Here is a 12,182-nt window from a genome sequence, read left to right as displayed (position 1 = left end):
TTATTTCACACAGGATGCCAAGATGCCCTCTTGACTATGAGAGATGCCCAAAACCCATACACTGGTGGCAAATGAAAAAAATGCCAGTGAGTTTCTTATTATTAAGTGCCCCTTAGAGTGCCTCCCTTGGGGGTTGTGACATGAGATAATTTAAAAAAAAATTTTTTTTTAGCTATTCTAGGTTGGCTCTTCTGTTTCTTGCAGCCAAAAGAATCTTAGATTGCATAATGCTAATTGTAAGTTTTGTGCTAACTACATTCACGTACTCATGTGGTATCTTATGGTAGGTAACAGCCACAACTTCTGAACTGTTCCTAAAAAGATAAGAGATTTATTTAGGAAGTTATAAAGGTTCTGGAAAGAGGGCAGCTAGAGTACAGACCTTGATATAACTAACAGGGGTCTTTTCATCTAATGTCCTCTTGCTCCCAAGCTACTTCTTACATTTTATGATGAACAAAGTATAGACCACAAAAATGGTAGCTTTGGGAAAGGGGAAAAAATACTGGTAGGAAAGGAGGGGAAAGGGATTGTTTCAACTTATTTTTAGACATATCTTGGTCAAATACAGCTTCCATGAAAAATCCTAAGACCTGGGGGCCTCAACGATATTGGTTTCTTGAACCAAACAGAAAGGGACACCTCGAATGGACAACTTTCTAGAATTGTGCAGCATAATTTTTTTTGTCAGAATTACATTTAATATCATTCTTAGTAAGGAATTGCTTTTTGCAGTTTCTGAAAAGATCAGCCTATCACACCTAACACAGACATAGCATTTCAAAGGTTTAGTTTATGATGAATTCTAAGGTTATACACATGATTACCTGTAATCTGTTAAGTAAATGGTGGATAAGTTGAGACACTTTGCTGACAAGATGATTCTGATTAAGAGGCACCAGTCGGCAAGCTTGGACAAGAAGAGTACAAACATCCTACGGAAAAAAAAAAAAGACAACGAAAAGGCAATATGCCTATTAGTCAAGTGAAGAACAACCCCCGCCACCCCACCAAATATGGCCAAACAGAAAAATGCAAATCACATTATTCATTCATCCACTGATGTTTACTGAATTAAAAGGTTTGGAGCACTTACGATGTGCTAGACAGTGTGCTAGATCTTTAGGGTCCAAAGGTGAACAAACATATTCCTGAACTTTAAAAAGAGCTCATAGTGAGGAAGACAGAAATACTCACAAATAATTAACGTGAATTAAATGTTGAAAGAATTAACTGCAGGGGTGCCTGGGTGGCTCAGATGGTTAAGCGTCTGCCTTTGGCTCAGGTCATGATCCCGGGGTTCTGGGATCGAGCCCCACATCGGGCTCCTGGCTCAGCAGGGAGTCTGCTCTCCTTCTCCCTCTGCCTCTCCCATGCTCATGCTCCCTCTCTCTCTGAATCTCCGTGTCTCAAATGAATAAATAAAATCTTAAAAAAAAAAGAATTAAGTGCAAACTCCGTGGGGAAATGGTAATTAGGGAGGTCTTATGGAGGTGATTTTTTTTTAAGATTTATTTATTTTAGAGACAGAGAAAGCACAAGCGGGGGGAGGGGGTGCAGAGAGAGAGGGAGCGAGAATCCCAAGCTGACTCTGTGCTGAGTGTGGAGCCTGATGTGGGGCTCAATCCCAGGACTCTGAGATCATGACCTACACTGAAACCAAGAGTCGGACATTTAGCCCACTGTGCCACTCAGGAGCCCCACAAAGAAGATTTTTTTTTTTTTTTTAGATTTTATCTATTTATTTGAGAGAGAGAGAATGAGAGAGAGAGAGAGAGAGAGAGAGAGCATGAGCAGCGAGAGGGTCAGAGGGAGAAGCAGGCTTCCTGCTGAGCAGGGAGAAGGATGCGGGACTCGATCCTGGAACTCCAGGATCATGACCTGAGCCAAAGGAAGTCACTCAACCAATTGAGCCACCCAGGTGCCCCTCACAAAGGTGATTTTTAAGCATAATTTGGAATGAAATGAAGGATGACTAAAAATCTGCCAGACAAAGCAATGAAAGACACAGCAAGCAATGGATGGGAATAGAGTGTGCAAAGACCTGGAATACCAGTAGGAGTGAAACACTAGTAGATGCTTGAGGGACAGCAGGTTTTAAATGACTGCACACAGAGCACAAAAGGAGAAGTGACAGGAGACTCGAAAGGCACATATTTTTGATGGAAAAATATCAAATTGTACCAATAAAGCAAAAGTTCCCAAGTAAACCCTTAATTCCACTCCAATCCCTAGTGACACACATTATTATTTTGTTGTAAACTTTTCCATTCGTTGTTGTGAACTCTTTACATCTATAAGTGTACATATTCTGTTAAACGCACTCCTCACCCTTATATTGGTGTCGTACTGCAATGAACCATTCTGTAACTTGCTCTGATCATCTACCAATATGTATTAAAGATCTTCCCAAATCAGAGTTTTGCCTTTCTAATCAGGTTTTATTCTCACAAAAGAAAAGATCACTCTAGTAGCAGGACAAAGAATGGTTTGGAGAAGAGCTAGACAGGAGGCAGAAGAGAAGTTTGAGGAGACCAGTGGAAGAGTTCAGGAACGTCATCTTGCCTGAGGGCTTAAGGCATTGGCAGTGGGAACACAGAAAAGGGAATGAGAAATATTTATGAGATGGAATCTGAAGAATCCCAAGTGGATAGATCTGGGAGAAAAAGGGAAAACACCAGTGTTTGTGCCAGTGTGACTTGGCAGACTGGGCATGTTTCTGTGAGTTGGGGGATGGGATGGGTTGTGGATATAGTGTGTCTACAGAGATAATGTAACTTCATTTTTAGGAACTGTCCAGTTTGAGGTGCCTGTGAGCACCAGAGGCAGGGGTATGACTGGGTCAAGAGTTCTGGGAGTTCAGTAAGTAGTATCCAAGGCCTGATGTGTGTGAATATTATTATTACTCAGTGTCCGAGTACTTCTAAACAGGAGGTATAGAGAGGGAAGTGCTAGCACGAAAGAACAGAAAATGGCAGGGAGCATGTGGCAGCCTTAGGCTCCAATTCTACCTCTGCCTTTTGCCAGCAATAGGACATTGGATCCTTATGTGCCACAGTATTTTTATCAGTAAAGTAGATCTAATAATACCCACGTTGTAAGATTCCTAGAACCGTACACCGTAAATTACAGTACATGGTCTGGGTGCTCTGTATTCGATAAATGGTAGAAGTGAATTTTATATACAAAGTGTTTTGTATGCAGGGAGTGGAGCTGGGGGACGGGAAGGTGGGACCAGAGATGACACCTGCGGTGTTATCAGAGCAGAAGTCATCAATGGGGTTTTAAAGATGCGAGTTTGCCAAGCACTGCAGGATCTTCCAGATAGAGGAGGGCAGAGACTGTCACGGTCGGAGGGAGCCAGCGAGCCTAGAACTAAGTAACGCGAAGCGGGGCTGGGAAAAGCCGGGCGGGGCAGGCGGGAGCTACCCGCTAGGGTCCCTGAGGGCGAGGGCGGGGCCAGGAGGCGCGGCCCGAGTCCTCCCCACCCGGCACGCCGCCTACCTCCGGAGCCACGCCGCCGCCCTCACTGTAGTTCTCAGAGATGAGCTGGTCGAAGAGCAGGTGGATCTCGGTCCGGGCGGAGCTGCTGTCATCCGGGCGCAGGGCGCAGAGCCTGGCGGACAAGCAGCGAAATCCACTGCTCTGGTTCGGTCGCACCTCCCGCGCCGGCTCGCTTTTGGGCGAGCCGCCGATTTGTACCGCCGCCATCTTCCCTACGTAGGACAACAGGGAAATACTTCCGGGGTATTCCCGGCTCCGCGCGCCAGTTCCGGAAATACTTCTTTAGACCCGAAGCCGAGTGAGATCCTGGACCCTCCTCTGCCTGCTTTGCGAATATTTGTCAGAAATTAGCTTGGAGGGTTTTTTACCTTACATTTGTGTTTGAGTACTGACTGAAAAGTGGGACTCTTTATGTCCTCCTAGAAAGTGTGTTCCTGGACAAGGCTGACATGGCTCTTTAGTACTAGCGTTTCACGCGGGCTGGATTTGGAGAGGAGCTGTTGGTGGTGGCAGTGGCAGAAACCGCTAGCTAGTTCTAGGACATCTTTGGACTCTTCTTACATCGTGTGAGAGCCCTTGATTCTTACCCAGGCGCAAAACCACCCTGTAAATGGAGGGTATAATTCGCAGTATTCCTTGCTGCTGGCTGTGCATCTTCCTGTGAATCTTGCGCTTCATTGCACGAGAAAAGTAATTTGGAAGTTCAAACTGAGCCATGTAAAATATAACCTGCCTAAGGGTGACCTGGTTGAGATTGGACACCCCAAGATTTCCTGTAGCCTTAAAAGCAAGAAGCTGGAAAAGAAAATAGCCATTTTAAAGGCCGTAAACCGTTTTTAGTCACCCAAGAGGTGAAGGCATGAAATTTACATTTGGTCATCTCTTGGGCTTTTGAATTATGCAAATATAAAGCAGATTCTTATCAGTGATTCTTAGGGAAAACCTTGAAGTCACCTGAAGGTACATGTTTTATCCTGAGACTAAAACACTTGTGTTTAGCAATAACAACTGGGGGTATGCTTTAGAAAAGCTTGTTTTCTGAAGACTTTGGGCGTTGGGGAGAAATACTAATTTTTTGTTTGAATTTAGATGTCATATTATTGCTTATTTTTGGGATGTATGTGCATGTTATGTATGTGTATGTATTTGTGATATTCAAGCATTTGCTCAGGGAAGATCAGGAGCTGAGACCTAGTCATGGAAGTGTTAATCTGATTTCTCCCAAAGCAGAGCGTTAGGTGAGGTTGATATATTAGTGATTTATTCAAGAATGAACAGGGAAGAAAGGAGAGTCAGTACACATATGTACTATTGAATTGGCCATTGCAAAGGGTGAGTGATTGCTCAATCCTTAAGATTTTCTGAGATGCCTTCTGGAATGTCCTCAGCACCTGCTCCTGAGGAATGGGAGATGGAAGCATGTAACTGTCAGCCTTTGAATTCTGTTGTCAAGCATTACCCCACCAAGCATCAATTCTCCACTGTTTCTCATATGAGCATGCATCAGTGGGTGGTGGTTCCTGCAGGAGTTTCTTGTACAAAGAAGCCCTGAGGCAAAAGTGAGAGGTGTAGGGTACTAGGGTACAAGTCCAAGGCAAGTCTCTGACAAGTTACCTTGAGCTAAACTAGTAGATGCCTGACAGAAACTGGTTGCCATAGCGATGATTAAAATAAGAGTGTAAGGCCAAGAGTGTTTGAAGCAGTGCACAAGAGATATCCAACACACGGGGCTAGAAGGATGTGAGGCCTGGTCTTCACCGCAGTGGAGGTGGTGTGATATAGACTGTGGAAAGGATCTGGGTTCAGTGTGGCTCATCTTAGGTTGTAACATGGATGGCCCACACATACTGTTATTCAGAACTGAATGACCCAGATATTGTAAAGTGTACTGATACCGGTCTGTTGAGTTCTGATGGAATGTACCCTTGCAGATGGCAGTGTGGTTTCTACAAGGAAATGAACATTCCTATCCTTTGGTTATCACCAACTGAAGAAAACATACATCAAGCTCTCAGGGAGGCCTTGAGGGCCCCCTTCATTGGCTTGTGTTTAGACGATAACCCCCAAACTGTGGAACTTATACCTTGGCAAAAGTTCTCCCAAGAAAATCTCCTCACACATCCTTACTCCTCCTCACTCTCAGTATTTTTTAATCCTGCACTGACCGTGGGGCCTTAAAGATGCTAAGCATGTTCACAGCCATTTCCCTTCATGAATTCTGCATAAGGTGATCTGGAGCCTTACTCTGGAATATCACCTTTTTCATATTTTGGAACTCAGTCAAGACTTTACTTTAATCACCTAATTAGAGTCTGGATCATTCTAACTGAAGTAGGCTTTACTCCCCTTCCTCTTCTACTTCACATCCTTGTTTATTTCCTTCAGAACACTTACCATAATGTGTAGTTACCTTCTTTATTGTATATTATCTGTTTCTTCCTCTAGTATGTGAGCTTTGTGAAGGCACACATCCTGTCTGTCTGGTTCACTATTGTATCCCTAACGCTAGCACAGCACCTGAGTCATGGTAGACACCTCCCAATACTTGCTGGCAGGATAAATAAATTCACTGTTTATTCAGAGCCTCCTATTTCCCATCTGTTGGTTGATGTGAAAATCAAATGGGATCTCTGTGAAAATACTTCATAAAGTTCTATAAATCTTGGCATCCAAATGAGGTAGATACTGTTATTTCCCCCTTTTTACAGATAAAAAAAGCTTAATGGCTTAAAGAAAGACAACTTAAAGGGTTTAAATGGTTTGTCAAGGGCCACACAGGCAGTAAATTGGCCGAAATCAGACCACAACCCAGGCCAGTTGCGATTATGAAGAACATAGAAAAGAAATGTAAGTCTATTTTTACCTCCCATGTTTTGTAATGGGGAAAACCAGAAGAGAGGGGCTGGCTTTCAGGATCCAGATGAACTACAATAGGCTAGGAAGGAGGATTGTCTTAGGCTTCCATTCTAGAGCCCTACAAAATCATCACTAAGCGCCATCGGCCCATCTATTTGATAATCATAACAACTGTAGTTAACATAATGAACTGCTTTTGTCCTTGTAGCTCTATGAGGCATACGTTGTTATACAAATCTGAAACCTGAAGCACAGGAAGGTTAGGACACATGCTAAAGGTCACACAGTAATGTGGCGGGCCTGGGTCTAAAATTCAGAATCAGAGTTCCTAACTACTATGCTATAATGCATAGGCCCTGGATTTGGACATGGGATTAGAGGTAAGGCCCTGACACTTACCTGCCATATGATTTTGAGCAAATTACTTAATCTCTCCAAACCTCAGCATCCTTATATATAAAATGGTATTGATAATAAGCATAGTCACAAGGTGATTGTAAGGATAAATTAGATGATGCTTGTGGAGAATATAACAGAGTTGCATACCAAGTGCTCAACAAATGTCATCTGTCTTCCACCCCGTCCTCCACCTCATCATCACCTTTAACCAAAGAACTCAAACAGTGTGGGTACTTCTAACAATGATGATTTATTAAAAGAAAGGACTCTTTTTTCCTTCCCCACCACATCTCTTGTAATCTCTACCCACAGGCCCCCATTTTCATCTGTCTTCCTGGTCAAGGAGTTCCAGTCATATCTTTGAAGATAGGAAGTGATGAAAAATTATTAGAGAAGGATGATCCTCAAGATAAGTCTTCATCTGAAAAATGGACCAAAAAATTATACATGAGACCTGCTGTTTTGGGGACCTGGAATCACAGAATGCAATTGAGAGGTGACAGTTCTCAGTTCTGGGAATCAACAAGCACCTACAAAGAGTCAGCAAGGCCAGAGGCATCCCAAGGACTGTGGGTGGATTGGACAGATAGTACCTTCTGAACACAAATGGGTTACTTTTAAAGTTTATGTTGATTCTATTGTGTTAGTTATTATATTAATTAATAAATACAGCTTAGTTTGTAATTAAGGCTGAATCATGGTAGCTTTTCATTATGCATTTTTTTTCATTTGATAGCTACTGAAAATAAAGGAACTATTATGTGAGGACCCTGAAATATTTCTCCAGAAAAAGGGTTCTCATAGGTCAATCTGGCAGTATGAATCAGAGCCTGAAAATGGTCATAAATTATAATTCTTAGAATTTATCCCAAGGAAATTAATAAGGGTGTATGCACAAATTTAGTATTCATTATAACTATATTAATACAATAAACCATCAACAAATGTGTATTAATGGGGGTTTCTAAGTATGTGAGCATATATGATGGACTTCTGTAAGACTGTTAAAGGTGATGGTATAGAAGATTGGTGTTGCTGGGTGTTATGCACAAACAATGAATCATGAAACACTACATCAAAAACTAATGATGTAATGTATGGTGATTAACATAACAATAAAAAATTTAAAGAAAAAAATAAAAAGATTGGTGTTGTTAAAAGTTGTTCACTAGCTATTTCTAAGTGAAATAATTAAGAAATCAAAATAGACACAATATTATCTCATTTCAATATGTATATTATGTATTTGCATGTGTGTTTAAAATATGCACCAAAGTATTAAGCAAGTATCATTTGGGGATGGGGGGGGTAATGTGACTGATTTTTATGTTCTTTTTGTTCAAATAAATAGTCTAATTTCTCTCCTGGATATACTGGGTAATGAGATTATTTTAAAGGTTTGGAAGCCAGCATCCTGTGATAGATGCTTCCTTTTCTTGGAAAGGGTGTGAAGAGGGAAAGGCCACAGAGAGACAGGTTTCTACCGCACCCGCTTCTGGAAAGTCCCATCCGAGCCAGCCCGCCAGCCAGCTCAGACAAGTTTTGAGGAAGCAGGGAAGGACCTGATGTTTTTACCTGTCCCTAGGCTGCAGCACAGGTGTGGCCACACCCATTGCTGACGCAGTGCTCTCCTGGATCACAATCCCAGTCATCATTGCAGAGCTCAATGCAGGTGCCTATGTTAGAACAGACCAGCTGAAAAACCACCCTGCTTTAAGCACAGGTATCAGAGAGGAGAGCCCTTGACTGATTAAAAGAACCCATTCCACTTCTGTCTTTCAGTTCAGTGAATAAGGGAATTTGTAAATGATTACTCACAGAACAATACTCATTAACATCTTATATATTTCAGTTAAAAACAATGAATTCACATAATCACAATAAAGTAAGGCCTACTTTAAAGAAGAGCATAACTGTGTATGCAGAAGCAAAGTGCAAAGAAGCCCACTCAAATGTCCTCACTTCCCTACTTTGCAGGGAAAGGGGCAGAAAAGGGGAGACTCATATCTACCAAATGCCATCAAGAGTGCCTTGCACTCACCCTGCGAGGTGAGTCTGACTGGTCTCATCTTATAGGCATGGCAGCTGGGGTGCACAGAGGTGAACTGCCCACTAGTAGGTACAGAAGTGGAATTCAACCGAGACCTGCCTGGCCCCTAGGCCAAGCTCCCTCTGCCGTCCCACATGATGAAACAGACCCTGACACGAAGAACACATCTCCAAATTTCAAGGAGTCACTCCTGGTCTGGGTGGAGGCCCCCCAGGTTCCCAGAGGCTCAAAGTTAGTCTTTGAGAACCAAGGAAGTAGGTCCAAGAAGCTGGTTAAGACCCCACAGGAGCTTCTAGTTAAATGTAGGCAGAGCTCTGGACCAATGTGTGCTATGCTTCTGTTGTGCTGTGCTTTTGCTTCTACTCAGCTGTTACCACGAGTTTCTCTACCTGATTCCATGTCTGGACTTTCTGGGCCTTTGTTTTCCTCATACGTAAAATGGAGCTCTTGGATCTAGCAGGGAAAATGAAGTTCATTCTCCAGTGTCAATTCTGATCCATAGAGATGACTATCTGATGCTGTGTTGAAGGGGCTGGGACACCTTGTCCAGGCTCAGAAGGAAAAAATGCTGTGATGACTAGCAATGTGAGACTCTAAGAATGGGCCTGGGGGGATGTCTACAATATACTTGCAGACCTCAGAGAAAGTCAACACGATTTGCTGTTGTTGACTAATGGTGAGAAGGTTGAAGACTTTGTCTCCACTCACAGCAGTTTGGTCATTCAGTAAATCTGTTGATTTCTTACTAGGTACAAAGCATAGGGCTAAGTTATTGAGAAAATATAAAGATACAAGGGTCATTACCTTAAAGCAGCATAGAGTCTAACAGTGGAGATAAGACGTGTTTAAAGTACGAAAAATAAGGCAGTATGTGACAAGTGTCCTGAGAAGAGGTATATCCAAAGGAAAAGGGGCTCAGAAGAGAGAGAACATTACTTCCAATTAGATTAACCAAAAAAAGGAGGGTCTTGAAGTACAGGAATCTTTTTAAGGCAGAATTGAGGGGTGGTGGTGGTAGAGTTTTGCAGAAGAGAAAAAAATTACTAACAAAAGTTCACAAGGGGAAATGTAACCGGGCCTCGAGTAGGAAGAGGCATGCAAGGCACCTGCGGCACAAAGTTTAAGGAGGCACTTGCACACCCCTAAGAGTGAGCACCCCCTTAAATATGGCACCCTGGGTGCCTCATCTCCTCACTCCTTAGCCTGAAATACAAGGAATACAGGAGGACTGTCAAATAAATGCAAGGCTGGATAAGTATAAGGGGCAGTTGGGAGTCAGGCAGGAAAAGTAGGTGGGGGGTAAAGTTACAGGGGCCAGACCTTGAGGACCTGAGGAGTTTGGGTTTCACTTGGTAGGCCAAGGGAGGGATATGACTGCAGTTCACTTAAGAAGATTATTCTGGCATGAGGGCATAGAGTGGACCAGGATTCAGTGAGCAAGCAAACCTCAGAAGCAATCGAGGGTCAGGAAGTGCTGTCAGGAAACCACACCACACTGGCCCAAGTACGGGGTAATCAGGGCCAGACGGGCCAATGTGGCAATGGGGAGTGGAAAGGAAGGAGCACACGCAAGAGACAATTTCAAAGAATGGACGGTATTTGGCAACAGGTTTAAATGCGGGCGGAGGACAGCAAAGAAGAGAGGGGAGGAAGAGTTGAATCCAAGAATCTTTAGGGAGAAGTAGGAGCTCCAGTGATGATCATCCAGGAGAGGAGAAAGTTTGAGGATTGATAGAGTGGCTAACCATGTCGGGTGTTGCAGAGGTTACAGACTTGCTGCTGAGGAGAGCCAAGATATTTATCAGCTGATCCTGGGAGCAAAGTTTCTGGAGACTGATGGGGACAGTTATGGCAATAATCCTCAGGAGGCAAAGGAATGAGTTGGGAGGAAGTTAGGGCAGAGAGTTAAGACTGCTACTTTGAGAATGGTGGTGGTAGAAGGAAAAGCAGAGATTAAGATGACTCCCACATAACACAATTAAGAAAATATGTTCTCTTATGATCTTATCTATTTGTAACAAGAGACCAAGAAACCCATGGGGGAGAGAGATGCTGGGGAAGATGGCGGGTGGCTCATGGGGAAGCCAAAGGGAAGAGTGGAGAGTCCAGTTGAAGGGAAGACCCAAAGAAAGGAAGAGGGGAAGAGTGGATGCAGAAGGAGAGAGGTGCGGCAGTCAAGGTGGCTCCTGGACTAGAGGATCTTTCCTTCTCACCTCCCCCCCACCCCCCCCACCCCCCCCAGAGCACAGCAGTCTCTGCTGGCCCACTTTTCAGCTCCCTCATGCAGAGAACGGGCTGCCTTCTGCCCGGACTTACCCAGAAGTTGCAATGGTCTCACTGCAGCCTGGAGCTCCTGAACCTCCGAGCTGAGGGTGATGAGCATTACCAGAAGGAGAAAGCCCCCCAACTTCATGCTGCTGTTGGAAGTCTTCGGGAAAAATGCAGCAAGGCTGGGAACAGCTGCAATTTATGCTCTTCCGCCCACTGACCTAGAATGCAAGGCCAGGGGTGGGACTAGGCACGTGAGAGCCTAAGCCCTGCCCAGAAACTCCTTCTTGAAGAACTCATACCGATAGGTCTCCTGAGGAAGGCCTTGCTGTTGCCCAAGCCAGTCTGAGCTGAAGGAACACCCTCCAAGGGCAGATGAGTAATGAGTCTCCTAAAGCAGGAAAGCCGTGACTAAAGCAGGAAAGCCGTGAGTGGCAGAGAAAGGGGTGGAGTGGGGTTGGGGTAAGCACTAACTTTTATTACATACTTTATCCACACATTCCTTTTTCAACCCAAGTAAATGCCTCCTCTGGGCCAGGCGCATGCTCGGCACGAATACATCCTTATAGAAATTACAATCTAGGAACTGGGTGTTAGCCGGGGTGCAGCCCCCTGTCTCACTTCTCCCTGCCCTGCTCTGGTCCCTAGGGTCTCTGGTGTGAGGACAGGGAGAGTCAGGAGAGCTGACAGGGCTGCTCCTAGGTCACCTGCTGCTGGGAATGAGGCCCCCTTAGTCTCCTGGCTTGGTCTGATTTAAGCGGTTGTGGCGGTCTTTGCCTATATGATATATGTCCTTTTGTGGCATAGAGTTTCACTTCATCTTGTTCACCTTCTTTTCTGAGAACCCTAACTCTCAACATACATGTTAGGCTCTTCTAGGATGTCCCTCATCAGGCAGCACTGGGGTGGGAGGGCGGGGGCAGGGTGGCGGCAGTAACCAACAAGCTGGGGAGTGAGATTTCATTTCCGCCTTCTTGTAAGCACTCCTAAGCTAGACGAGTGATTTTCTGAAATACCCGCCTTGGTTTTTTGGAGGAAGACGCCCTCCCTCCCTCCCCAGTGGCAGTGGGGGCAGAGGAAGGCACGTGTAACTTCTGGCCAAGAG

General features: G+C 44.3%; 1 protein-coding gene and 1 long non-coding RNA gene across 2 annotated transcripts in view; both read right to left on the bottom strand.

Annotated features, from left to right (window-relative positions):
- The window catches only part of HEATR6 (HEAT repeat containing 6), a 44,553-nt gene extending 40,812 nt beyond the window's left edge, over positions 1–3,741 (bottom strand). The window contains exons 1-2 of the mRNA XM_025851312.2: positions 3,505–3,741; positions 828–935 (exon numbers count right to left, since the gene is read on the bottom strand). Coding sequence (XP_025707097.1) covers positions 828–935; positions 3,505–3,711 — 315 coding nt within the window. The 5' untranslated portion in view covers positions 3,712–3,741. The remainder of the gene's footprint in view (positions 1–827; positions 936–3,504) is intronic.
- Positions 3,742–6,994: 3,253 nt separating this feature from the next.
- Positions 6,995–11,302, bottom strand: LOC112808428 (uncharacterized). Its single transcript, XR_003204348.2, has 3 exons — positions 11,126–11,302; positions 8,335–8,435; positions 6,995–7,180 (listed from the first exon to the last, which is right to left on the bottom strand). It is a non-coding gene; the product is annotated as an uncharacterized lncRNA (long non-coding RNA).
- Between the last annotated feature and the right edge of the window lie 880 nt (positions 11,303–12,182).

Source organism: Callorhinus ursinus, unplaced genomic scaffold (assembly GCF_003265705.2).
Source record: "Callorhinus ursinus isolate GAN/ISIS: 27379988/994484 unplaced genomic scaffold, GSC_fseal_2.0 scaffold34, whole genome shotgun sequence".
NCBI classification, from domain to species: domain Eukaryota; kingdom Metazoa; phylum Chordata; class Mammalia; order Carnivora; family Otariidae; genus Callorhinus; species Callorhinus ursinus.
This window is presented reverse-complemented; position numbering and strand designations above follow the sequence as displayed.